The 24,406-nt window shown below is 52.1% G+C and overlaps 7 protein-coding genes across 7 annotated transcripts; 4 read left to right on the top strand and 3 right to left on the bottom strand.

Moving 5' to 3' along the window:
• Positions 1-412: 412 nt before the first annotated feature.
• AYO21_10502 (hypothetical protein) lies at positions 413-6,429 on the top strand (the record flags this gene model as incomplete). Its single annotated transcript, XM_022660418.1, has 4 exons — positions 413-1,507; positions 2,594-2,796; positions 2,846-6,065; positions 6,112-6,429. The coding sequence occupies 4 exons, from the start codon at positions 413-415 to the stop codon at positions 6,427-6,429; spliced, it is 4,836 nt and encodes a 1,611-aa protein (XP_022507252.1).
• Positions 6,430-6,637: 208 nt separating this feature from the next.
• On the bottom strand, positions 6,638-7,687 carry AYO21_10503 (hypothetical protein; the record flags this gene model as incomplete). The annotated part of the gene is made up of 1 exon (XM_022660419.1): positions 6,638-7,687. The coding sequence occupies one exon, from the start codon at positions 7,685-7,687 to the stop codon at positions 6,638-6,640; it is 1,050 nt and encodes a 349-aa protein (XP_022507253.1).
• A 4,162-nt stretch (positions 7,688-11,849) lies between these two features.
• Positions 11,850-14,090, top strand: AYO21_10504 (hypothetical protein; the record flags this gene model as incomplete). The annotated part of the gene is made up of 1 exon (XM_022660420.1): positions 11,850-14,090. The coding sequence occupies one exon, from the start codon at positions 11,850-11,852 to the stop codon at positions 14,088-14,090; it is 2,241 nt and encodes a 746-aa protein (XP_022507254.1).
• Positions 14,091-15,100: 1,010 nt separating this feature from the next.
• On the bottom strand, positions 15,101-15,946 carry AYO21_10505 (hypothetical protein; the record flags this gene model as incomplete). The annotated part of the gene is made up of 1 exon (XM_022660421.1): positions 15,101-15,946. One exon carries the CDS (start codon positions 15,944-15,946, stop codon positions 15,101-15,103), a length of 846 nt encoding a protein of 281 aa, XP_022507255.1.
• Positions 15,947-17,249: 1,303 nt separating this feature from the next.
• On the bottom strand, positions 17,250-18,999 carry AYO21_10506 (hypothetical protein; the record flags this gene model as incomplete). Its single annotated transcript, XM_022660422.1, has 4 exons — positions 17,250-18,049; positions 18,118-18,692; positions 18,746-18,816; positions 18,871-18,999. The coding sequence occupies 4 exons, from the start codon at positions 18,997-18,999 to the stop codon at positions 17,250-17,252; spliced, it is 1,575 nt and encodes a 524-aa protein (XP_022507256.1).
• A 2,483-nt stretch (positions 19,000-21,482) lies between these two features.
• On the top strand, positions 21,483-22,906 carry AYO21_10507 (hypothetical protein; the record flags this gene model as incomplete). The annotated part of the gene is made up of 4 exons (XM_022660423.1): positions 21,483-21,695; positions 21,754-21,858; positions 21,915-22,297; positions 22,351-22,906. The coding sequence occupies 4 exons, from the start codon at positions 21,483-21,485 to the stop codon at positions 22,904-22,906; spliced, it is 1,257 nt and encodes a 418-aa protein (XP_022507257.1).
• Positions 22,907-23,659: 753 nt separating this feature from the next.
• On the top strand, positions 23,660-24,367 carry AYO21_10508 (hypothetical protein; the record flags this gene model as incomplete). The annotated part of the gene is made up of 1 exon (XM_022660424.1): positions 23,660-24,367. One exon carries the CDS (start codon positions 23,660-23,662, stop codon positions 24,365-24,367), a length of 708 nt encoding a protein of 235 aa, XP_022507258.1.
• Between the last annotated feature and the right edge of the window lie 39 nt (positions 24,368-24,406).

The following is a 24,406-nucleotide window of genomic DNA, read 5'->3' on the forward strand; positions in this document are numbered from 1 at the left end:
TGGGTGCGAGGAACCAGAGTTCGGGTTGGGCGTGGAGTACAGTATGTGTTCAGTACGACTCAGACCTCAAATCACACAATTTGGTCCGGTCAAATAGCAAAAATGCTGTATATGTAAATGCAATGCATGATACTTGACGATATGACAATATCAAGGCATTTCACGTTCATACTCATGACACGGCATGGGAAGCCGGAGCCCTTCACACAGCACTGCCAGTATCGTCATCATTATTGGCGGGCACTCTCCTACCTTATCAGGATTGGAAATGCACTAATCTCACTCGGCCGAATGCTTGCATGCGGGCCAGGCAGATATTATTACTATTAAAACCCCATAACAATCGCGCCATTGAGCCCAGGTATTGCGATCCTCCCTCCGGCAGGGCTAAGAGCATACACATACATATACAATGGAGAGCTCATGCTCAGGTCCAGCTCTCGGCAGCCTACAGCTGTGGCTTGATTCCCTAAGACCTTCCACCACCAGTCGGAGGACGCGTTCGGCGGAATGCGTCCCGACCACGTCGCAGGCAAGACAACAACAGTCCCTTACCAATCGGCCCTTTGATCAGCTACATCCCCTCAACAAGGTTTCGGCTGCGGACGATGGCGACAATGAGACGGTCTTGTATTTGGGATATGGATCCAACTTGAGTGCTGAGACATTCAGAGGAAAAAGAGGCATACGCCCGTTATCACAGGTCAATGTCCTTGTCCCGAGCCTATCCTTGACCTTTGATCTACCGGGAATCCCATATTTCGAGCCGTGCTTTGGCAATGTTCGCTACAGAGATGTCACACCCTACGGAGACGGAGACACCACGACCACGAAGGACTACCACAAAGATCGTTGGAAAAAGGGTATGGTCGGGGTGGTCTACGAAGTGACAAAGTCCGATTTTGTGCACATCATCGCTACAGAAGGTGGTGGCGCAGGATATCAAGATGTGCTTGTTGATTGCTACGCCCTCAATGGAGGCCCAATGGAGGATGTCCCAACCATGCCCTCGGGACAACCTTTTAAGGCGCACACCCTGTTTGCACCCACAAAGACAACTCGACCTGATCCATCCTATGCACAACCAAGCCCAAGATACCTAAAGTTGATTACAGACGGTGCCGAAGAGCATGGATTGCCCCTCGAATATCAAGCCTTCCTCCACCAGATCCGTACATTCCACCTCACAACTATAAAGCAGAGGTTGGGCTCCTTCATCTTTCTGAGTGTATGGTCTCCCTTGTTCTTGTTCTTCATGGGTGGGGCTGCTGCGATATTTTTGAGACCAGACGGAACCTATCCAAAGTGGTTTGCAAAGTTCTTGAATGCTATGTTTGCGGCATGTTGGGCGAGTTACGACAACTTCTTCAAAGAAATTTTTGGAGATGGCGAACGGACTATGGGGGACAAGAATGCAGACCATGAAGGTGACGCTGGCGATAACATTGGTTCTGCTCTGGACGAGAAAGAGCCATTGATTGAACGGACGCAGCATAAATATGGAGCAGTGAGTGTGGTGGAACGAATTGTATGAATGAGTGTATGACAATTTCAAGAGAGATACATGGACGGTTTGGATATACGATTAGAGATGGCTTTGAGTTGCCTTCTGCTTACTTTGAAGGCATGGCAGATGTGTTGAATATTCGGTGAGTTGAACGAGGAGTTTGCGCTCTCTTATATGGGTGGCCATCTACAACGATCCTCTAAACTCTTTCATCTATTCTTCTTGCTTCACTGCGTTCTCAGTCGATGCACCACTCCTACCACGCTTTCATTGATCCTTCGCCATCTCCCTATAATGGACACACAGTCTCATTTCCAGACCTCATTTTCAGCTCTTGTGAGATATCTCCAGAAAGGATTCCGAGCAGAAGGAGTCGTGAGGCAAGTCTGCGCCACTGAGGACCACAAATTGGAAGACTGATCTGGTTTCTTCTATGCAGTCTACCAGACGAGATCGTCAAGCCGTTCAGGAAACCCTTCAATCCCACCCAAAGCGCCCTCCTTCGCAGTCTCCAGAAGCTGTTGGATGATGGCCGACCCAAGAATATCGTCCGTCTTGACTCACAGTCTTTCTACATCGTCGCGTCGGTTATTCTTCACTTCCCTTACTCGGAGACACAGAACAAGCTGCTATATCTTTTCATAGTTGGTGCCTCCTTGTGTTTGGCTAAATTGGGCTCATTCAATCAGGAAACCGTCCGACAATACCAAGACGAGAATACATTGGCTGCAGTCTTGTCCCGGATACAAAGGACTGCAGTTTCTCCTGCAAAAATCCAAGAGCATGGCAACTACATCGGGAGGAAGTTGGGGCCTTGCGTACTGCGCCATCTAGTCAGCAGTGACAAAAGACCACAACATCGTTGGAGAGTATTGCATTCCCACAACCTCGACCCCAGTTGCAGTGATATTGCACTAAGCTGACGCTGCAAAGCTAGCGCAATTCCTCTCGGTCCTGCTGCGCTCCAGCTCGATTGTGACAAACCAGATAATGGATACTGATGAAAGGTATTCAGATGCCCGATATGTATACCTTCACTGACTCGGAGCCAGCCAGCACTTGACATCTATACTCGAAATAGAACAGAACTATTTTCTTCGCATCCTAACAGCCGATGTGCTGCGAGAGCTTCTGTTTAATGGGGCAGAAAGGGAAGCTCTGAAGAAGTCGTCCAACAAACCCAGTATTGTGGATAGCCTTCCTGTCTCAAAGAACGGCGATGCCACGTGGATGAGTAAGGTTGTCGACCACCTTAGTGGAAATGATCTCGCAAGAGCATTTGCTGGACAGTATGAGGTTCGTGGCACGGTCTCCAGGGCTGAGGCTAAAATCCTGCAGGGCCGAGCGTATCTTCAGAGTACAGCGCCTCGAATGTGACGGAAGCGAATACTTCGCAGGCTCTTCACCATTTGTTGCGACGGTGTCAAGCGAGGTTGCCTTTTTAATACCCAACGGCGGGGATATGCTCACATTACTTTCTGTCCCTGTGTCACAGAACATGTCCCTCAATCAGCAGGCCCTGGATCCCGAATTATCGACCATCCTTGAAATCCGATATCCCGGGGTTGAAGGGGATCGATTTATAAATGGAGCCAAAGGCGCCATAAACAGCCTCGCGATAACCTTTGATGACCAGGATGCAGTGAAAACGTTCATTCAGATGGTTGAGGAGCGGCAGCATGAGAATATACGAGATAGCGTGCTAGGTGCGCCAGGAACTCCTAAAAAGCACTCTATTGCCTTTATGGAATTCGATTCAGCTTCAGCAGAAGACAACCCCGGAAAGGGAACAAGATCGAATTCTACAGTGGCCATCGATGCTAATCCTTCTTCCCCTCTTCACAACATTTCATCGCATAAGCGGCACAATCAAGATTCGACAGCTACGTCTGCGATGCAGATTCATGCCTCCACGGTTCAGCTTGCCGAAAGATCAAGCAATAAATTGTCTAAGGATGCACTGGGACCGAAGCTCTCCCTAGATGACGAATCCTTGATCGGACTGCCACATACTTCTCAGAGTAGCCCAAAGCGTGTGCGGTCAAGGGCTAGGATGACCTCAGGACGGGTGCAGCTGGGTCGCAGAAATACGGAAGTGGATGTTGCGGAAGGTGCTATTGAGAAAGAACCAGCATCCCAATCGCCTTCAGATGCAGAAAGTATCATTGTAGTTGACTTTGCCCACAAAAACCCCAGACCAGAGATCGCTATGGCTAAAGTGGTGGTTCCCCAGCCTGATGCACAAAGCGATTCTCAAGCTGAAGGAGGAACAGCCAAAGTGGGCCTCAAGCGGAGGACAGTCAAAGACGTTACAGCTCTTCAGAACGAACAGATGCAGAAACCACTCAAATCCACATTAGAGGCCGCTGACTTTGACCTCCCACCTTCCAGTGATGAGGAAATTCGTCCCATAAAGAAGGCAAAGACGAAAACTTCTATGATCCCGACCAAGTCATCTCTGAAGGAATCCAAAAGCACGAAAAAGGGGAACTTTCAGACCGCAGTTTCACCAAAACGACACAAGAAAAAGCAGATTGAGAAGATGATCAGGCCAGCAGGTGAAAAATCCCAGAGGACGGCCGCCTCAACGAGGTCCAGGCGGGCTGCCAAAAAAACACCAACGTATGTCGAGGAACCTGATGAGAGCAACGAGGATACCACAAAGGATGATATCGAAGAAAGAGGGAGGGAGAAGCATGAAACGCATGACAAAGCTGGGGAGGCTGTTCGAGGCTCCCTTCCCCTCAGCAAAGGGGCAACGAAAAAGGGTCTGAAAGCTTCCCAACGCGGTTTTGCATCGAATATGCAAGAGATCCTTGACGGAGACAGCACCGATGGGGAGGATGGACTAGCACGAGGCCCTCTGGCATGCTACCCTCCAGACGACCAACTCACACCAATGCACGGCTCCGCTGCGCGGCAGACCAGCCCTGAACAGGCTGTAGCGAGCAACGAGAAGCACACATCAAAGCATTCGGGCGAAAATGCCGTCTCTAAAACTATTGCTGGTTCAAAGGGTAATGATCAGCAGAAATCTACTTACCAAGGCGACTCGAAGCGACCGAGTGAGAGTTCGATACCTCCAGTGAGCGAAAAGCTACTGCGAAAGACTAAAATCGTGCACTTTGGACCTCAAGGCCCTGGTAATCAGGCTGTTCCAATCAAGTCTCCAGTGACACTTAACGATTACGAATCGACAAAGGAGATCAGTCCAACCCCCAATCGTGTAAGGGTCAGGCAAGATGAACATGTGGAAGACATCGACGAACTTGTTCCGGACTACTGCGACGAGTCTTCACCGAGCCCGCCACAAATCGAGGAAACCCGGATTCTATTTGCACACGATGGGGATGATTTACTGGAGGAGCCTGGTGAACGCCAAGGGCTGGATATTTATACACATACTGACAACATAGGCGAGCAAATCGTCTCAGCTTCTGATAAACGGACGACTATCATCAACGAACCAGAAACTTCCAGGCATGTTATCTCCAGAACTGAGAAAACGGCCAGTGGGAACGCCTCCCAGCTTTCTAGCCCTCCTCGCTTGCACAAGACCGGTATACACCAAACCAGACTACAAAGACCGTTCCTTACTGATGATGCGTCTCATTGTTACGCTTCTAGAGCCAACGGAACGCAAATCACTGGAGACTCGATAGCCCAGGCCATAAAGACCAATTCCGCCTCGGATCAGGGATATACACAAACCAGAGAACCCGTTGGTAACAGCAAGAATCATGCAGGTTGTCAAATACCCGCAACGAAAGATTCCAGCACACGGAGTGCCGTATCCCATGCACTCCGTTCAACTTCTGAGGAAATCATACAATTTGAAAATCCAGAGCCGACTCGAGAGTTGAACAATACGGGTCTGTCTCGCAGAGTCAATGCTGTACCCAAGATTCACCGTGATATTGTATCATTAACGCAGGACAACCCAGTGGCGGGCCCGCAGAGCACGCGTGAGCCTTGCGCGTTGCTCCCGCATATTGCAGCCGATTCAATGGCTCCGCCTCCACCACCAGCCGACTCGGTCAGGCAGCCCAGTTCTCTTCGCAGAATACGACCCGCAGGACAGGCTAGGCAAACAGCTCTTCCTCTGAAAGAAATGAGACAGCCCGTCATTACGGGGCCTATCAGGGTGAAAAAGAGCATGAGCCTGCCTCTCGTTATTGAGCCTGAGCTTGAGCCCGAATTACCTCCAGCAACGCCAGACTCGTTCTCCACGCGTCTTCACCTGCATGACCGCTTTTCAATTAATGAAGTGCCAGACAATGGAGGCCTGAAAACGACAGGAGTAGACACGTGGCAAAACGTTGGTAACGACAGCTTGACTATTGTAAATGGGGACGAAACAGTCTATGGAGATTGTCTAGGCTGCGGGCCCAAGCGAGGGCGGAGACAACAATCTGACTCGGAACATGATGGCTCGACGACTGCGTCTCCTTCCAACAAACCCAGAGGAGACTCTAGACGAGGCGACTCGATAATAGCATTTCCATCTGCCCGTGAGTCTCAACGGGGTATGCTTGATGCTATCATCAACATAACTAATGTAAGCCAATCCCTTGTACCCCTTGGCCTGACTGATATGTGCCCAGGATGTCCTATTCCGATTCGGCTCAGAAGAAGACGCCATGAGATCGAAGGTCAGCGAGTACGATCGTGGAGGGGGAGTAATTATCCAGACTCTAACAGACACGTGGACTCAACGTCTGGAACACGAGCGACACCTCCTCGAGGATATCTTGAAGGAGGAGAAAGACGTTCTGACAACGGCGCTGCAACTTGTACAATGTACGGACCAATTGGGTGGAAACTGGAGAAAGACCATTTATAATCGGGAGTTGACAAGGCAAGTACAGGACAAAGGCAAGGGCGTTGCACGGAAGATTGAGAACCTGAAGAATAGAGGCTGAGCAATATTGAGCAAAAGTGGAGGTCATACGGCCGTGTTCCTGGAGGGAAGAAGTAGCTTTCTGTACTTTGATAGACTCGGCTTTTTCCGACCATGGACTGATACATGGACAAGGTATAGTCTAAATGTACGTTGACTGAAGAGTAGTATTTCGCCAGACACAACGCGAGCTTTTTATATCTCAGAGGACCACTCTCTTGGTCACTGATTCAAAAATGCCGTCCCGTAGCCGCCTGAGCGAGAAGATCCTTGGGCATTTCGATCGTCTCCTCGGTACAATTTCCGTCCTTGTCGACCACGACGCCGTGATTCTTCTCTATCACCTTCCACTCCCCGATCTTGTACGTCGTGGGCTCACTGGCCACGATGACGTGCTTGCCGTGGTCCTCGGGCTTGAGGGTGGCGTTGGGGTTCTTTGCGCCCGAGGCGTTGTCCGGGTACTTCCTGTTGAGGGTGACACCCGCGGTGGTGCTGTAGTACAGGCTGGGCGGGTTCTCGACGGCGTGGTTGCGCAGACGCACGGCGATCAGCTGCTCGCCGTCGGTGCAGCACACGTTCATGGAACACGCCTGGACGTTCTCGGCACCCAGCGTCTCCTGTTGCAGGCGGATGATAGCGCGGAAGGCCTCGACCAGCGCGCGCAGCATTTCTTGCGGCGTGTACTGCCGCTCCCAGCTCTGCGAGCCGCCGCCGGCCGACCGGGTCAGGTTGGTCATGTACAAGGCCGCGAGGTGCTCCGAGTCGGTAGTGCCGTGGATGTTTTCGTACGCCGACTTCTCCAGCAGCGCGAGCAGCGGCCGGTGGATGTCGGTGAAGTGCGAGATCAGGCCGTTGTGCATGATCGTGTGCCGCCCAAACACGAAGGGGTGGTTGTTGATCGCCGCCACCGAGGCGCCCGTTGCGGCGCGGATGTGCGCGAACGCGGCCGTCGTGGACGTGCCGGCGCAGATGCTGTGGAAGTTTGCATCGTTGTTCGGCGGTTGCGCGTTCTTGTAGGTGGCCGGCCGGATGCCTTCGACGCTGTTGATGAACGAGGAGCGTACGGGAGTGTACCATACCAAGCCGAAGCCGTCGACGTTGTTGAGGCGGTTGCGCAAGGTGATCTCGAGCTTGGATGTCTGCTCGCCAGGGGCGTGCGAGAAGAGCTTTGGCAAGTAGTGGTCATGGACCTGTTTGGCAATGCCGTGCTCAGGGGTGATGAGCACGTCCTCCAGGAGGCACTCTTCATCAGGCGAGATGTAGGCGAGCCACCGACACATGTTGTATCTATACCCTGTTGTTCCCTTGCCTTGAATCCCACCGAATAAGGTATTTTTTTCTTTTTATACTGTTTTTCCTTCTCTGTGCCAGGCCCGCTAGTTGACTGTGAAGATATCAGTTTCTATCCGAACAACGTTCTCATATAGACAAGAAAACGAATGGCCGGTTTTGTATGAATGTTATTTCCGTCGAGGTACGGTGGTCAGACTAGAGCACGGTAGATATCTCAGGCAGAGCGGAGAGGAGGCAACATGACAATAAAATTCCAGCTACTTATGTATAAGCGACGGGCCACGCCGAAGGCGTTTGGATAAAACAAAAAGGAGGAAAAAGGAGTCCGAGAAAGGGGCTCGAAGGAATGGAGGGAAGCACTTTGAAGTATGTTTACATGACTGGGACATGGAAACATCAGCGTTCACGACGCCAAGTGCTCCCACATTCCTCGAGGTGAGGTCCCCAGGGTGCCGTAGCCATTTTCAAACTTGGAAGTAGATGCAAGTATCTCTCCAAAGATGCTGTATACTCATACGCGATCTCAGAGCCACGTAATCGGTCAATCAGCTGTGCAGGGATTTCGGGAAAAGGGTAGAAGAGGTTGTTACGTCACCGCACCCCAGATTGGTTTAGCATAATGTCTAAGCTTTAGCCAAGCACTGTCGCGTGCTAGCGTGTTTAATATCCACGCTACCATCCTAAGCAGAGCTTGGCAATTTACTTCTGCAGATATTGCCAGGGCATGTGTTTACTTGTACCTGGACTTTCACTTTGATTTCACCTTTCTCTCCTTCTCACAATTTCTCATCGTTACATTCCTCCTTATCCCCTCTTTACCCTGCGACCCGCGATAGAACGGTACCGAAGATGTATTGCATCTCGACCGTGGCGATGGATACCACAGAATTTCTCTCAACTCAGAGGCCAGAGCAGCTCCCGACCAAATACTACAATTTGATGCCCGGAAGATTTTGAAAATCCTGCTAGTTCTGATTGAACTCTGCCAGCAATTTGAGGTGAATCGTCTCTTCCAAGCCCAGGGTCAAAGCGACCGAATGCAAACCTAACAAATCCCTCGAGTTGCTGGTGAGAGATTCAAACCATCGCCCTACTGCCCAAGGAAATACCATTGCTTGCATCGAAGCCAGAACGGCCGAGCGGAATGGGAAAAAAAAAAGGCCTGGAGAGCTCCAAAAGCCGTTGCGAGCCCAAAACGGGATGACACAACCCTTCGAGAAGACCAACAGTGTCCCAAACGAGCTGTCTACCCAAGTAGCACTGTCAAATTGTCTAGATAGAAGACGACAAGTGTCTTTATTCCACTATTGGAGATCTTAGCAAGGAGTTCATGGAACTGTGCGACCAAAAGCACTTGCCACCAAAAGGGAGCCAAGCCAGCGTGGATGTTGAAATACACAATTCTCATGCCAGAGGATCAAAATGGCTGGGTGCAGAGATTTGAAGCACCTCAACACTGGCCGGCAACTTATTATGCCGTGCGTCTGCATGGAAACCATTTTCGCAAGATCTAAAATTCCCCGTCTGGCAGCAACATGTTGCGCCGCTCCCGTTGCACCGCCTCTTAGCGCGTGTCTGGCCTTCCTGGTGAATCCCATATGGGGACCAGAGAAAGTTCCCTGTTCCAATGGACATCGAAAACCGGTCAAAGGCACCAGGATCGAGTCCAAGAGGACTAATCCATGAGGAGATGAGATCAGGAGTTCCGTCTACCTAAATGGCCACCAGCATATATGAGGTGAACCGTCCTACTCAAAGCGAAGGGCCAAAGCGGCCGAATGCAAGAAAAAAAAAATCCCTCATTTTGCTGGTGAGTAAGAGTATCTCTTACCATTCCCGTACGGGCCAAATGCCTTTATGTTGCGAAGATCGAGTTCGTCATCTGCGAATTGCTGTCAGACAGGAACCCAGCCAACTGGAACTGTCGCAAGCCAACAACATGGTCTCCGCGAGTAACGGCAGTGACAGTTCTCACAAAGCTTGTGAGCTACGCAGCTGCGTGCTGGCGAATTGACGTTGGATGTGTTCTCCCAAAGGCAGCGTTTCTCTTGTGTCAGAAATTCCTAGAGCAATTCTAAATGGGCAAGCATAATGCTTCTACTGTGCAACAAGCACGAAACTGCCTCTGTCTCCAAATCGGTCCGAATATCATGGACGAAAGACTGTACCGCGGACAGCAAGATCAGCAATCCCTGGAAGCAACACCTGCTATGGATCCAGATCGCATGGCACATCACAAATAGCCCCAAGGCGGCTCACGGCATATATTCATTGATATCCTTGAAGATCCATGCTGCGTTCCAATTTTGCTAACTTTCGATCACAGGCACATATCCACGCTGCGATGGCTATGTACTGTCCCGCGACATATTACCAAGCAGTCTGGTGCGGTCAACTTCGTCGCCTTTGGATCTGTGAGCAGGTCCCATCGCTAGCAAGGTCGAGATACTTAACCAACTCAAATAGAATCAGAAGCTCATACATGTTCACCGCCTTCGAGTATGCATCGTCAGCTCATCGCCTGATAAAGTGCAAGACAAATAGCGTGAGCTAGTTTGGTACATCGGCAAGAGGGATCAAACACGATGTACGTTTGATGCCTCCTCCGTGAAGGAATATTCCCCCTGACCAGAACAAGAACCCTGATTTCCAACGATACAGAAACATCTCGCCGACCGAGAATACAAAACGCAAATGAGCGTGGCCTAAGACATCGGGCCAAAAACACCTAGCATGTCTAGTCGGATTATGTGGAGCATGCGACAGTTGCAAAAGAGAGGATGGGCATATTGCGAAGTATTGAGACTCCGAAAGGGCAAAGACAACAAACCCACCAGCCGGAACAACCACACCGCGCTCACCCTCCTAGCGGAATACTACGACATAAAAGGAACGCATTCGAGCACTCAAGGAATTGCAGGAAAGTGTGAAAGAGGAGGAGTCACAGCAAGGCCACATCAGACTTTACTCGGTGTTCTGTTGATTTCGAGATGGGTGCAAGGACGAGGAGAAGAACACTGCGGCGGTGGTAGCGCTGTGATGGTCGGAAACTCCAGCAGAGCAATGCTGGCTGGGCAGATATGACAAGGAGAATTGGCAAAGCCACGGGATGGACAGGTATCCCAGCACATTTGCAGGCAGCACTCGGCGAAGTAGCGAGAGGCAACGTCCAACACGTTCATGGGCGGAGGGTCTCGCATATTTGCAGGGTTTGGACATACGTCGAAGGTACAGGAGAGGGGGCCATCAAGCGCTGCGAACAGCCGATTCAGATATCAGTCCACGCAGAAGAGGAAGGGAGGGGTTCCAAGAGGTTCAGCCGTTCACGTTGGTATGCATGTCTTCGAGGCGAGGGAGAAATGGCACAGAATCTATCCTAGGACTCCTGGTTGATAGGTGGTGCCAACCTACCGGCCTCTCCACCGAACTCTTTCCTCACGCTGTTCCACGCGGATTCCTGTACAAGTAAAGAGGACGAGAACTGTCTATTCATCCGCGTGTTCTGATTGCCTTGTTTGTGCGTCACGAACCCTGATCCCACACATCCTCCCTCTCTGCCGCGTCGTACAAGTTCTTGGACCAGAGGGCCAGGGACATCAAGCTCAACGATCCTCCCACCCTCCATGACAGCGTCTTAATTGCTCTGGCAGACAGTAAAGGCGTCGATGCAGAGCACCCGCCACCGTTGTGAGAGCAAGTACAAGCCACCTCCGTTGCTGGAGAGATTTTGGGGACATCATCAGAAATCGTGCTGCGGCAATGGTCGTGCTCGAGAAGAAGAACAGTTCCCGTCTTCTTGGAATTGAAGGGAGGTCTAGTCACGCTGAGGAATCCTCTTCTCTATGCGGGAATCAGTGTTGGATAATAGTGCTGCAAATACCAGTCCGCCCAGTCCGCTGGGTGCAAGTAAACATGGGGCAGCCAAGGCTTTTTCCAAGGAGACTTTGCGAGCCACTTCACCATCTTCCCAACGAGCCACATGACACCTGTGCAACTTGTATAATAGACCGTTTCATAGTCTTCTTGGATTTTTTATAATGTATTTCTAGACTTGTCGATCCTGCTGACAACCCCGTCTTCTCTCCTGTCACCTCCGTACGTCTTCCACGAACCACATGAACAGACTCGGCCGGTTCGATTCTCCCCCCAATGTCCTTCCAGGTGCCCCAGAATGTTCCTTCGTTCAGCAGCACTCAACGCACGCATGAGGACACATACTGGCGGCAGAAACAAACTAGTAATGGCCATGCAAGAGGAGGACCCGCTAGTGGAATCACATCCAAGATTAACGACATCTTCGGCGAAGACAGGGGCCTGCCCATGTACAAAGATAAACCGCATTTTCCCTCAAGTCGGCGGAGAGGACAGGGTTTCTTTCGACAGAAAAGAGTGCTGGCATTGATTGGTTCTGCGTCACTACTGTTTCTCTGGTGGGTGGGATGGTTACCATGGAGCTCCCGCCAGTACTACGATCCAGCTGACCACCAACATTCTTTCTTCCACGCCGAAGACTGGTCAGAACAGAGGGAGGCCGTAAAAGAGGTATTCAAGACATCTTGGGACGGTTATGAGAAATATGCTTGGGGCATGGACGAATACCACCCTCTTTCGAGGAAGGGAAAGAACATGGTTGAAGGTGGCATGGGTTGGATTATTGTGGACGCATTGGATACGGCCATGATGATGAATTTGACCTCGCATGTCGCCAAAGCAAGAGAATGGATATCTACGTCGCTTTCTTACACTGCCGATCACGAAGTCAACACCTTTGAGACGACCATCCGCATGCTCGGCGGTTTACTATCAGCATACTACCTATCAACGACTTTCCCACATCTTGCACCACAACGGGACGACGACGTAAATCAACCCGGAGAGGACCTATACATCGAGAAAGCGACGGATCTTGCCGACCGTCTCCTCGGGGCCTACGATTCACCTTCAGGGATCCCATATGCGTCTGTGAACCTAAACACCAGCCAGGGAGTTGGTTCGCACGTCGATGGAGGGGCCTCCTCTACTGCGGAGGCGGCGACTCTACAACTAGAGATGAAATACCTGGCAAAAATAACGGGAGAGCCGATCTACTGGACGAAGGCCGAGCACGTTATTGAAGTCATCGAATCCCAAAAACGCGAAGACGGTCTCTTACCAATCTACATATACCCTGCCACGGGCGAATTCCGGGGCGTAAATATACGGCTGGGATCCCGCGGCGACAGCTATTACGAATATTTGATTAAACAGTACCTTCAAACGGGTAGCGTGGAGGGGGTGTACTTGGATATGTGGGAAGAGGCACTCGAGGGTGTCAAGAAACACTTGATCACTTATTCCGAACACGCATCCTTGACCATCCTGGCCGAAAGGCAAAGTGGACTCAACGCCCCTCTGACAGCCAAGATGGATCATCTAGCATGCTTCATGCCTGGCACCATAGCCCTAGCAGTGACCGAAGGACAGACGGTTGAGCAAGCGAAGGCCAGACTGGGGAGCAAGTGGACAAAGAAACATGACGAGAACCTTAAGCTCGCAGAGGAATTGATGAAGACGTGCTGGGGCATGTACAAGGTCACTCCGACTGGCCTCGCCCCCGAGATCTGCTATTTCCATACCGACAATCCCGCTCCGCAATGGCGCGGACATGTTGACTCGGCGTGGAGACCGCCACACGCCGCCGAGCTCTCCGACGATGCCGATGCCGACTGGCGCCATGACTACGATATTCACACAAACGATGTGCACAATCTTCAACGACCCGAGACAATCGAATCCCTCTTCTACATGTACCGCATTACCAAGGACAGGAAATACCGGCAATGGGGGTGGGAAATGTTTGAAGCCTTCCGCGAGCACACCAAAGTCATTGATGAATTGACAGGCCAGGTTTATGCCTACACCTCCCTGGACACTGTGATGGAAAACCCTGTCAAAGAGAGGAAACGGCGCGATAACATGGAAAGTTTCTGGTTGGCCGAGACCCTGAAATATTTCTATCTGCTCTTCTCGGATGACGACTTCTTTCCTCTCGAAAGCGTCGTTTTCAACACGGAAGCTCATCCATTCCCGAAGTTTGACATATCAGGAAGCAAGGTCTTTACAACAGGCTGGCGCAGGACCAAAGGCTTGACTTCTGAGCGTAAGTCTGAGGGCGGTGTGGTCGAAGATGACTCTGAACAGCTCAAAAGTATACGTGTTGGAAGTGGTGTACGCTTTGACGACAATGGAAACAGCATCCCGGTTCCCGCGGAGGTTGGGGAGCAACAGGTCCCGGCTGCTGTTGGCGAAAATGGGCACGATTTCTCTCAGGGCCTACCAGTTCGCGCGCTTTCAGATGGCATAGTGTCGCTTGAAAATGGCGAGGATATCGCCAAAGAGGGAGGCGATTAAGATGAAATCTGGAGATGACTTGATCACTGTGTCTTTGAGCCGGGAGATCGGTACCATGTCCTGCTTGAACACGATGCTTTCTGGCCAGAGGTATTGGCTGGTCCGCATACTTTGATCTCGAGAGCGCTGTACCAAAATCTGGTTGTGTTTGCATGGAAGCAAGGCTGCGTGTGCAATCGTGCTTTTGGACGATTGGGCCGGGGTGGTTGGAAATGATCACAACAAACAGGAGCATTGCAGGTTGGTTTTCATTTTGGGACAAAAGCGAGCCAAGGGATAGAAGGCGTTTGGAAGAATCCCGAACGAATCATGTTCTCCGGGCATTGGCGGAGATTTGAAGTAAGCATTGTTCATGCTTTCTCTTTCTGCTGGGTATTTTGGTAGAGTGTTTGTGGATCGCCATGATTTCGCCATACGCAAGTAAAGGAAGTAAAGGCCATCGCGCCCGTTGTAGAGGCTCCGTCAGCTATAGTATGCGTATGGTTCAAGGACTCGACCACCGCGAAGGATCCGTACAGTACCGTCCTTTCCCTGCATCAGACACACACGGTGCGTGGCCCTTTAAACTCAGTACTTCGATCAAGTCTTTGACTTGGCCTGGCTTGCACGGAGACAGAAGTACCGCATTCGCGACCCACGAAGCCCGTGGATTCGTTTCACTCGCTCGCCTCCTATGAGACGATTTAGCGTATCCTCGAACCGTGGCTTCGACCGAACCTGTGCCCTTCTAGCGCTCGGCATAAATTATGTAGTGTCGTCCCGATGTTTCTCAGCACAGGTTTGTGGAAAGGTGATTATGGCGTCTGTGGAAACGTCGCCTTGGGGTGGGGTTGGGTTATCGTCATAGTCGTATTTCGTCAAGGGGTGGTTTTCGTTCATTCGTTTTACTCCTGTGCGCAAGTCTGTCCTGCTTGGTTCCTTCCTTCATTTTCGTTTCGTTCGATGATAAGAGGCCCGTGGTCATGGTCATGGTAGATGATTGGGTGGTGGCAAGTCTCTGAGGATGGTTTTTAAAACTTGGGCCCTCTCCTCCGGGCGGTATACTTCGAATCCGTCTTGACCACCTTGCCTTTATTCCTCATCTTCTCCTTTTTCTTTATCACCCACGCCTTACTGCCCTTGACGTCGTCCGGGGCCCCGCGTCGGCCTCCGCCACCCTTGTGCGCCGCCGACATCTTGGCCTCCCGGATCCGCCTACCGTCCTCGATGTCGACGTTGTCCATGTTCCTGACGCGGTCGGTGATGTCGCCCCCGCCGACGCTGAGGACGAGGTACGTCTTGACGTTCTTGGTGCCGCCGTCGTCCTCGAGAATGCCGGCCCCGAACCCCGCACGCACGGCGGCCTGGGAGATCATGGTCCGCTGCGCGTCGTTCTTCGGGTAGAACTGCAGGACGGCGCGGCCGCCGCGGCGCAGCGACGCGTAGAGCCCGTCGAAGAACCGCCGCAGCCGGCCCTCGGGCGACACGCCGCTCGTCTCCGCGTTGCACAGCCACTGCACCGCGGAGATGCTGATGGCGGCGTCAAACGTGCCCGCGCGGAAGGGGACGCCCTGGCCCATGTCCGCCAGAAACAGATCCCCTTCCACATCCTCCCTCTGCAGCGCAATGTCCAGCATGCTGGGCGATATATCCATGCCCACCCAAATGTGCCCTTCTTCTGACAGGATCTCGCCCGACAGGCCCGACCCGCAGCCAACGTCGAGGATGAACGAGGGAGAATCGAGGTCGAGGAGCTCCAGTGCGCGATGCGTCATGGAGGCCTGGATCGACTGGATGCGTGACGACGTCGTGTACTTGGCCGAGGCCGTGTCGTTGTAGTACAGGTCCGGCGGGAGGAGGTCTTCGGGGCGAGACATGGTTGCGATACCTTTTTTTTGGCGGTGACGCGAGAGAAAAATGTTTCCCTCCTTGGGGACGTTTTCTGTATTTTTTGGTCCAAAAAGTGCCACAGGCACAAAACGGGCGTGGTCTGTCAAGGGTGATGCATGTTGTGCAATGCAGGGTTGTCGTTGGGTGGGAAGCGCACGAAAATTAAAATTTCTGGTGGAGAAACCGTGCTGGCTCAATTATTGTTCAAATCGACTCCGCAGCAGCAAGTGGTGGATGATGTGCGCACAATGGCGGCAGTCTGGGATTATTTCTGTGGGGGGGGCCCTTCAGCCTCGTCAAGCGGCGACCCCATCCACAGCCTTGTTACCCACCGAGAGAGACCTCTTGTGACACGTGCAACTTTTCCTAGGTACTTCTCACAAACTGCTAATTGAGGCCTCGCGTGCTGGCCTGCCTCTTCTAACGATGATACTTCACGACTATGCGAGGTCCAATTGTGTCTGTTCGTGCTACGCGGTTAACACACCCAAACTGTATTGTTTGACTATCCGCAACGTACATAGCCGTCGATAGAGTGATGGTCAATGCCTTGAGATATAACTCGGATCGAATACAGCCTGTTATGTGTATATATATTACCTCTCGCTCCTCTGGCGCCGTCATCCTACCCCTACCAAAATCTAGGGTTTCTAAGCTGGAATGTCACTCTTTTTCGATCTGCTCTCGGCGGTTGCACCACGGTCATTCGGAGGGTCTATCGAAGTACCGAGTACGTGTATCTCAATAGAACCAGCAATCGGTGATCGTCTACGCTTCAAGAACAGCACAATATCATGATAAAACGAAACTGACCTCCTCCGACGTTTCAGGCCGTTCAATTTGAGGTTTGCCGCCTGATAGGGTCGACTTAAAAAGATCAAGAGAATTTCAGGGGAGAACCGACTAGTCAGCTGATCAGTTTCGTCCATTGTATGTACGTTACGTATGTTATGTACATAAATTGTCATTCTTTTGCTTTTTTCTTGTTTCTTCTATTGCTGCTGAACAACTGACTGAATCTGGCGAAAATTGCCCAAATGCGCTGTAGCGCCCACTTTCCAACACCCCCCCCCCCCCCCCCCCCAAGAAAACTTCTCCCAGTCGATAGGCAACACCAGGTGGAGTTATCAAAACGAGTGTGACTGGGCGGGAGAGAGAGATTTTCGGTTCCACACGGGGAACAAAAGCCCATGATTCATACCGTGCCCCTTTGCGCAAAGAAAGGGCGGGTAAAAATTTTGCATGTATATATGTATAATCCAATAGTTGAGGCCGGAGACTTTGTGCATTTTAATCCTTGGTGTTGCGGTCCGAGTCGGCCACGACGGCGTCGACGACGTCCTTGTTGAGGCCTTTCCAGTTGGCCTTGCCCCATAGGAACCAGAGAGCCAATGCGACGAGCTGGACAAAGGCGTTGATGGGGAGGGCGTAGTTCATGTCGGAGCCGTTGATAGGGAGGAAGGACGGGAAGCACAGGAAGACCATGATGTAGGCTGAGTAGATGACCGCAAAGATGTTGATGTAAATGCCCCAGCGGCCCAGAGACCATCCAGGGGGCTCAACCCTCCCTCTGTACCGCGCCCAGATCATGCAGGCAATGGCCATGAGGTATGATTGGTACAGGCCGAGAGTTGAGAGCGCCACGATGACGTTGAATGCGACGCTGCTGCCCACGTTGAGGAGCGCCAGCAACATGACGATGAAGACCGGCAGCCAGACCGAGCGAACGGGGATGCGGTGCTTCGGGTCGATGTACGAAAAGTAGGCGGGGAGTGCTCCATCTCGAGACCAGGCCCAAGTCAATCGAGATGCAGACGCAATACTGCCGAGACAGCAAGCCAGAGTCACGATCATCGATAGGCCCACCATTGCCGAGCCTGCCCTTGTGGATTGAGTCGCATTGATGCAGATGAGTAACAGGGGATATCCCGAGGAGAGCAGGTCGTTGACGTCTCCAGCACAGAACAGGAAGACAAGCACCATCCCGTACGCAAGCGCCCCGTTCATGACAATACTCCAGAACATGGCTCGCGGTACTGCGTGTCGCGCCTTTCGCACTTCTTCAGACATATGGACTGCTCCATCAAAACCTGTAGTCACTCAATCAGCTTCCGGAAAACTGGCACATCTCTTCCTGCGTGTGCTACATGTAACTTACCTACGAAACCCCAGGTGGCGGTAAGCATCCCAAGGTTGAATGAGATGTACTCGTTGTTCCACCCAGAAAGAGCCGACTTCTCCAAGAAGACAAAGTCTGCCGTGTGGCGGGGAGCGAGTGTGACCAACACCGAAACGAAGACCACCCACATGATGATGTGCAGCAGACCGGAGAGCAACTCGATCCAGGGAATTGTCCAAAAAGCGTACTGATTCATCAATCCCTGGACAAGAAGCAGGGCGTAGATGATCAAGGTCACATGCCATCCGTGTGGAATGTATGTTGGATAGTTGGCAATGACAAGTGCCTGAATCATGAGGGCAGCGATGTTCGCTACGCCGGCCAAAAGCGAGATCCACGAGAACCAGGTGATCCAGCCTTGCATCCAGGTGATGAATCGTCTGTGAGATGGAGGCGCGAGGTAGTGAGTCCAATGGTACTGCGCGCCTGCGATTGGCTGTACCGAAGCCATCTCAGCCATGGATGCGACCTGGCACAGCACACCTGAGATGACGACGAAATAGCCAAAGGAGACGGATCGAGGACCGCCATTCCAGAAGAAGTATGCAATGTTTCTATCTGAGATCAGTTTGTATCCAGAGAGTGAAGAGGAACATGTTAATCATACGACGCAATGGCCTCCCAGGACGACATATAACTGAGGGCGAAGAAGAAAATCTGGGCGAAGCTGAAAATTCTCTGCGAATGGTTTTAGCCTTGCGCAGTCAGTCTTTGTGAGTGAAGGAAACCTACTCGGACTCTCGTCGACGTGTTTCTAGTCCCGTCAGTCCTTTGGCCGCGATACTGCGTTGAAAACTCTCTCTTCTCATCTTCAATGTTGACTTGAGGCCCTTTGACCGGGCTCATCTCGTGGGACTCCATCTTGGATGCAGATAGCTACCAAAATGTCCTAGAAGGCGAGAGGAAGAAGCAGTGGAAGATGAAGGATGAGAGGTAGAGAAATGGAAGGAATGACAGATTCAATGACCTGCAGGATATGGCTTGCCGATGGTCCCCTGAAAAACGTGGACAGTTTGCCGAGATTGGGCCTAAGCCACGCAACAGCGAACAAGCGTGTAGCTCGTAGAGAGGTGAGACGTTTGAATGGACCAAGGTACGGAGTAGAATGATAAGGGGGAGGAGGAATTCAAAAGCCATCGGTCGGTTCATGCCTCGTGTTGACAACAAAAGCTCGCTTGGAGGAGGGGGTGGATTGTCTGGGGAGATCCCACCAATTGGACTGAGAGTGTCTCGAGGCAGAACAGACGGCGACTTGAACTATAGAGAATCCCTGGCGGTAGGTAGCACAAGCAGGGCGCCGTTGAGGAGCACGACTGCATGATTGTCTGGATGGATCGGGTTGCTTCGCTGCTGAGGGTGCAGGTGGGTGCGACTTTTCCCCACCTCATATCCCGAGTACAGACTCCAGATACGAGCTCAGAGGTATCTTTTCTGCGCCTCCGGGTTTCACCACCACAGTAGACCCTGTCGACGGGGGACTGGCCACTACCGGAAACGCGAAAAATACAACATACTCGAAGGGGAAGTTGACATGCATGGTCCGAGCATGGGTTGGCGAATTGTATGGCCAACGCGAGAGGACTACTCGGCAGACAAGCATGATAAGGATCACTGACAGGAGAGTCTGCGTCCAGACGTCGTTTGGCGACTCTCGGCAAGAATGTCAGTGGTTTGATGGCTCCCAATTAGGTGCATAAGCCGGGATAGATACAGACAAGGTCGAGACACAGACAAACTAGGGGCGGGGAACCAAAGGATCGCAGTGTGGAGCGGGCCGTGGTAGTTTAAAGAGTGGAAACGGATTCTTGTTCCCCGGCGGTGTCGATCAGCCAGTCCACACCGTATTCGGACTAGGGCTTCATGCCGCCAAGAACCACCAGTTTTGCAACCCCTCAGGCTCTTATCCAGTTCAAGCCTGGGATTGGCTGCCTGCCCATCAATTTCAGGTCATGATACCGCCATCTTTGTGTTGCAACTCATGTCAAACTACTTGTAAATCTGTTGTCGGCTCTCGGGGTCCCTAAAAGTGATGGAGATGGCCCTTGGCAACTGGGTACCACCTAGTGAGAGCCCCAAATATGCCGCAAGCCTTCTTCGTATTGCGATCCTGCGGCTTACTGCAAGCCTCGTTCTTTCAACCGCGCTATCATTGACCAGGGTAGCGAGCGTCCAGGGTCGGTCGTCCATGGATTTTTCCCATCGGTCAAGAGAGTGTCAAGCGGCCCGCTTTGTCCCGCTAGCCTCATGCCATCACTGCGAAATACAACTCTGCTTCCATTGAAATCTCCTAGAGATTCTGGGCAGCATGCCTGAACTAGGTAGAGGCGTTGGCTGCATGTGGGCCTTGCATGTTTTGATCCTCAAATCACAGAAAGTCACAGTTGCTGTCTGCCTGGTCCCTGCCTCGAGCAATGGGATCGCCACCGTTGTGGTGAGCTGATGGGCAAAGCTGTGTGATGAGTCTGGTTCGTGAACTTTGGTCATTCGTTGCCTCGCAAGCCTTTTCCAGCTCGAATAGCCCCTGAACCGCAATGTTTTTCCGTGCTTGATCTAAATGATCAGCAATTTCTCGCCAGTCGTCTCGGGGGATTGGCGCAAGCGAGCCTGGCAAGCAATGGAGACAGCTCGCAGACCAGCCCAGAGCCCCCGTTCATGGGTGAACTGCCTCGTTGATGCTGAGAGGCTGAAGTGGCTGGATCGCCAGAGTGGGAAGTCAACAGTATTACGACCCATGATAACGTGGTGACTATCGCACTGTCACCAACTTTGACATGGACGAGAAAACATTTCATCACCGTTGGCAGTTCTACAAGTCTCACGGAATTCACCGTGAGCAATACGAGTGAACTTGTCTAAAGTCCAGAACATGTCCTTACATAGAGCCTTGCTGTGCAGAGCCCGTTTGAGCCGTTCGCTTCAAAGTCGGTCAGAAGGGTTGGGGGACCTTTCTGGCCTGGTCACCTAGTCCGGGAAATGAATCAATGGTGGCGGCCCCCGGCGAACGGCCCATGCTCGTCGCATTGTTCCCTTTCCCTGGTGCATTAGCAGCGCTGTTCCTGACACCTGCCAGGGTCGTGGATTGGCCAGGGCTTTTCCCTTCACGTGTTTGCTGTACGGAGTAGGCTTGGGCAACGGGGGCCATCGGCTAGGGCGCCTTTGAGGCATTGACTGCTCCGTATACCGTGCATTTCGTTTCCAAGATTCCAAGTAACAGCGACGCCCAGCTTGGCCGGCAGAGATATACCATATCCTCGCCTCCCCCTTGGGGTCGTCCACTCCTCCGCTACCAGGACTTTCGAAGGAGGGCGTCTCTAGACTATTCTCGCAGGACGGTCACTCTCATCATGTCTGGTAGCGATACTGGTCAAGGTGGTATCTATGAACCCCTCCTCCCTCCGTTGCAAGACATCACCCCAAAGGATCGTGGTCCCATCGCCTTGGCCACGGCAGTGACCCTGCTCGTTATTTCTTCATTGATCGTGGGTGTCAAATTATGGACGAGATATGCTACAACTCGAAACTTTGGGGCGAACGACATTGCAATGTTCGCGGCAATTGTACGGACATGTCCCTTGGAACGCGCTGGGACAGTCTGCTAACTCGTCTTTGCTGCAGGCACTGGCATACGGCCAAACTATTTCCCTCTCCCTCGCGGCTCAGAAGGGATTGGGTCGACACCAAACTGCGATCAAGGAACCGGATCTCATCGAGTTTAGCAAAGTAAGGACTCCTGTGGCAACGAAATACGTGGTTAGAAGTGGCTGACGTGCCATCAGTTGTTTTATGCTTCCAACATTCTCCTCATCCTGGCGTTGGCTTGTGCCAAAGCAGCGGTGACTCTGCTTATCATTGCCATCAAGCCGCTACGAGCCATCATGTTTGCCTGTTACGGGATGCTCGGTTTCATTGCACTTTGGGGAGTAGTCAGCGTGTTCGTCCTTGCCTTCCAGTGTTCACCGAACCGTTGGTCAGTCGGCCCCAGCTCGGGTGCCGATGCACAGACTTGCATCGATCAATATGCGATGCAGGTGGCAGTGCGAGCCGTGGATATCGCCATCGACGTAGGAATTGTGCTCTTACCAGCACTGATGATGCGATCGGTCCAAGTCCCGAATGCTAAGCGGTGGATGGTGGTCACATTGTTCGCCATCAGACTGGCGTAAGTTGTCCCAGATCTGCTTTCAATGAACAGCTGACTGAAAACCTTTGCAGGACACCCGTATTCACAGCAGTCTCGATTGTCGCATACGACGACTTCTATCACTCTGTCCCTCAAGATCGCACCTGGCACGCCGTCACACCCTCCGTCTGGACATCCTGTGCCTTGAATCTATCAATCGTCACGGCCTGCATCCCCTCAATCAAGCGCTTCCTGGCCGACTGGGCAGCTGGTCTCAGTGCCATCACCATATCTGAGCCTTTCGAGCTGGAGCATTCCGCTGGTAAGACCGGTGCCGGGCTCACATACGCCGCGGGCAGCGGCATGGGAAGCAAGATCGCCACAAGACTGGGATTTGCGACCACTAGCAAGGCCGAAATCACGTCTACGGTACGCAGCCGTAGCGACAATGACGACGACGACACGATTTTGAACACGTCGAGAAATCGCTCGCGGGGCGCCAACGGGCGACAGCCAGACAATACATCCGAGAGCGTCAAAGGTCTCACGGACGGTGTGATCATGCACTCGATCGATTACCGTGTCGAGTACGAAGACCCGACGATAGATCATCGCGACTGGAGTAGTCGCAGCAGTGGCGGTCGCTAAAGTTCTCCACGCGAGACCAACGAATGTCGCGGACATGTCACGGACGGAAAGAGAAGGAATGGGATATATATACATGTACAACACGATATGATGTTCAGGGAGGCAAGGGTATATTGTCAGCGCAAAGAGGCGACTCTGGTTGTGTACATCAAGTCTACTCGTTAGAAGTCCAGCATGGTACACGGTTGGACCGGGAAAGTGGCTGGTCGAAAAGCGTGTGCATCAAGGGTTGTTTGGCCACGTCAACACTTTATACAAATACCATTTCTGATCCCGTTGATTGTTCATATTGGGCGTGATAACTGAGTGGATAAGTTGTCGATGAAATAAACCTCATACTCCGGTAGTTCCCCGTACTGGTACATTTCGATATGTAAAAGAATCCACCGGCGAGCGATTCGCGGGCGGTGGCCCCTGCTTTCTTTGCCGCTCGTGCCAGCCGATTGTGGCCGCCTCGCCGCTTCGCAAACATGCCAAGAACCCCTTTTGAGGCTGAATCGACGTCACTCTGCGCAGGCTTTTTGTCTCGTGTTTGTCAAAGTGTCATTTCTACCCCCCTCGTGTTGGTTGGTCTTTGTATTGACTGAACAGCTTGGTCTCAACGCGACTCCCGAATTCCTGTCTTCCTCCGCCTCCCCCTTCGATGGCCTTTCCCATATTACCATCTACCTCTCTGATTCCGGCTATCGTCGTTGAAGACTCTTAAATCTTCCGGCCACATCGACTCGTCCTACTTGCGCACACGAACGAATCATGTGGATTCTCCCCATCGTGGGGTACACCGGCCTCATACTCGGCTTCGGATTCCTGACTCTCTCCATCGCTTCGGGCCTCTATTACCTCTCTGAGCTGGTCGAAGAGCACACGGTCCTCAGTGCCAAACTTCTCAAGCGCCTGATTTACGCCGTCGTCGCCGCACACTTGCTCCTCTGGCTCGTTGATGGATTCCCCTGGTACTTGACCTTGTTGGGTGTGGTCAGTCACGGCGTCTACGCGACGAACTTGCGGCATTTCCCTATTGTGAAACTGTCAGATCCTTTTTTCCTCTCGAGCTGTGCCTTGGTCATCCTCAATCATTGGTTATGGTTCAGACACTTCAGCGATGTAACTACAAGAGGAGGCCCATATCGGGGTGCACCACCGAGCAGCAGGCGGGACTGGTATTCAGCACCTCCAGTATATGATCAACCCACCTTTACCGAGATTGCGTCGTACTTTGGACTGTGCGTTTGGCTCGTCCCATTCGCACTGTTCGTCAGCCTCAGTGCCGGAGAGAATGTCTTGCCGAGTATGGGCTCCGAATATGCCACAGGCGAAAGAGAAGGTGTTGGCTTCAAAAAGGGTCATAGAAGGAAGAATACCGGAATGGCCAAGGCGGCGGTTCATGCCACGAGAGATTGGGTTACAGAGACGGGTGCGGTGATGGGATTCTGGCACGCTGACAATGTTCGGCCTGTATAAGGATAAGAGCCGGATCAAACCATTGGCTCGCTCGACGTT

This window comes from Fonsecaea monophora, assembly GCF_001642475.1.
Source record: "Fonsecaea monophora strain CBS 269.37 chromosome Unknown Scaff122, whole genome shotgun sequence".
Taxonomy (NCBI): domain Eukaryota; kingdom Fungi; phylum Ascomycota; class Eurotiomycetes; order Chaetothyriales; family Herpotrichiellaceae; genus Fonsecaea; species Fonsecaea monophora.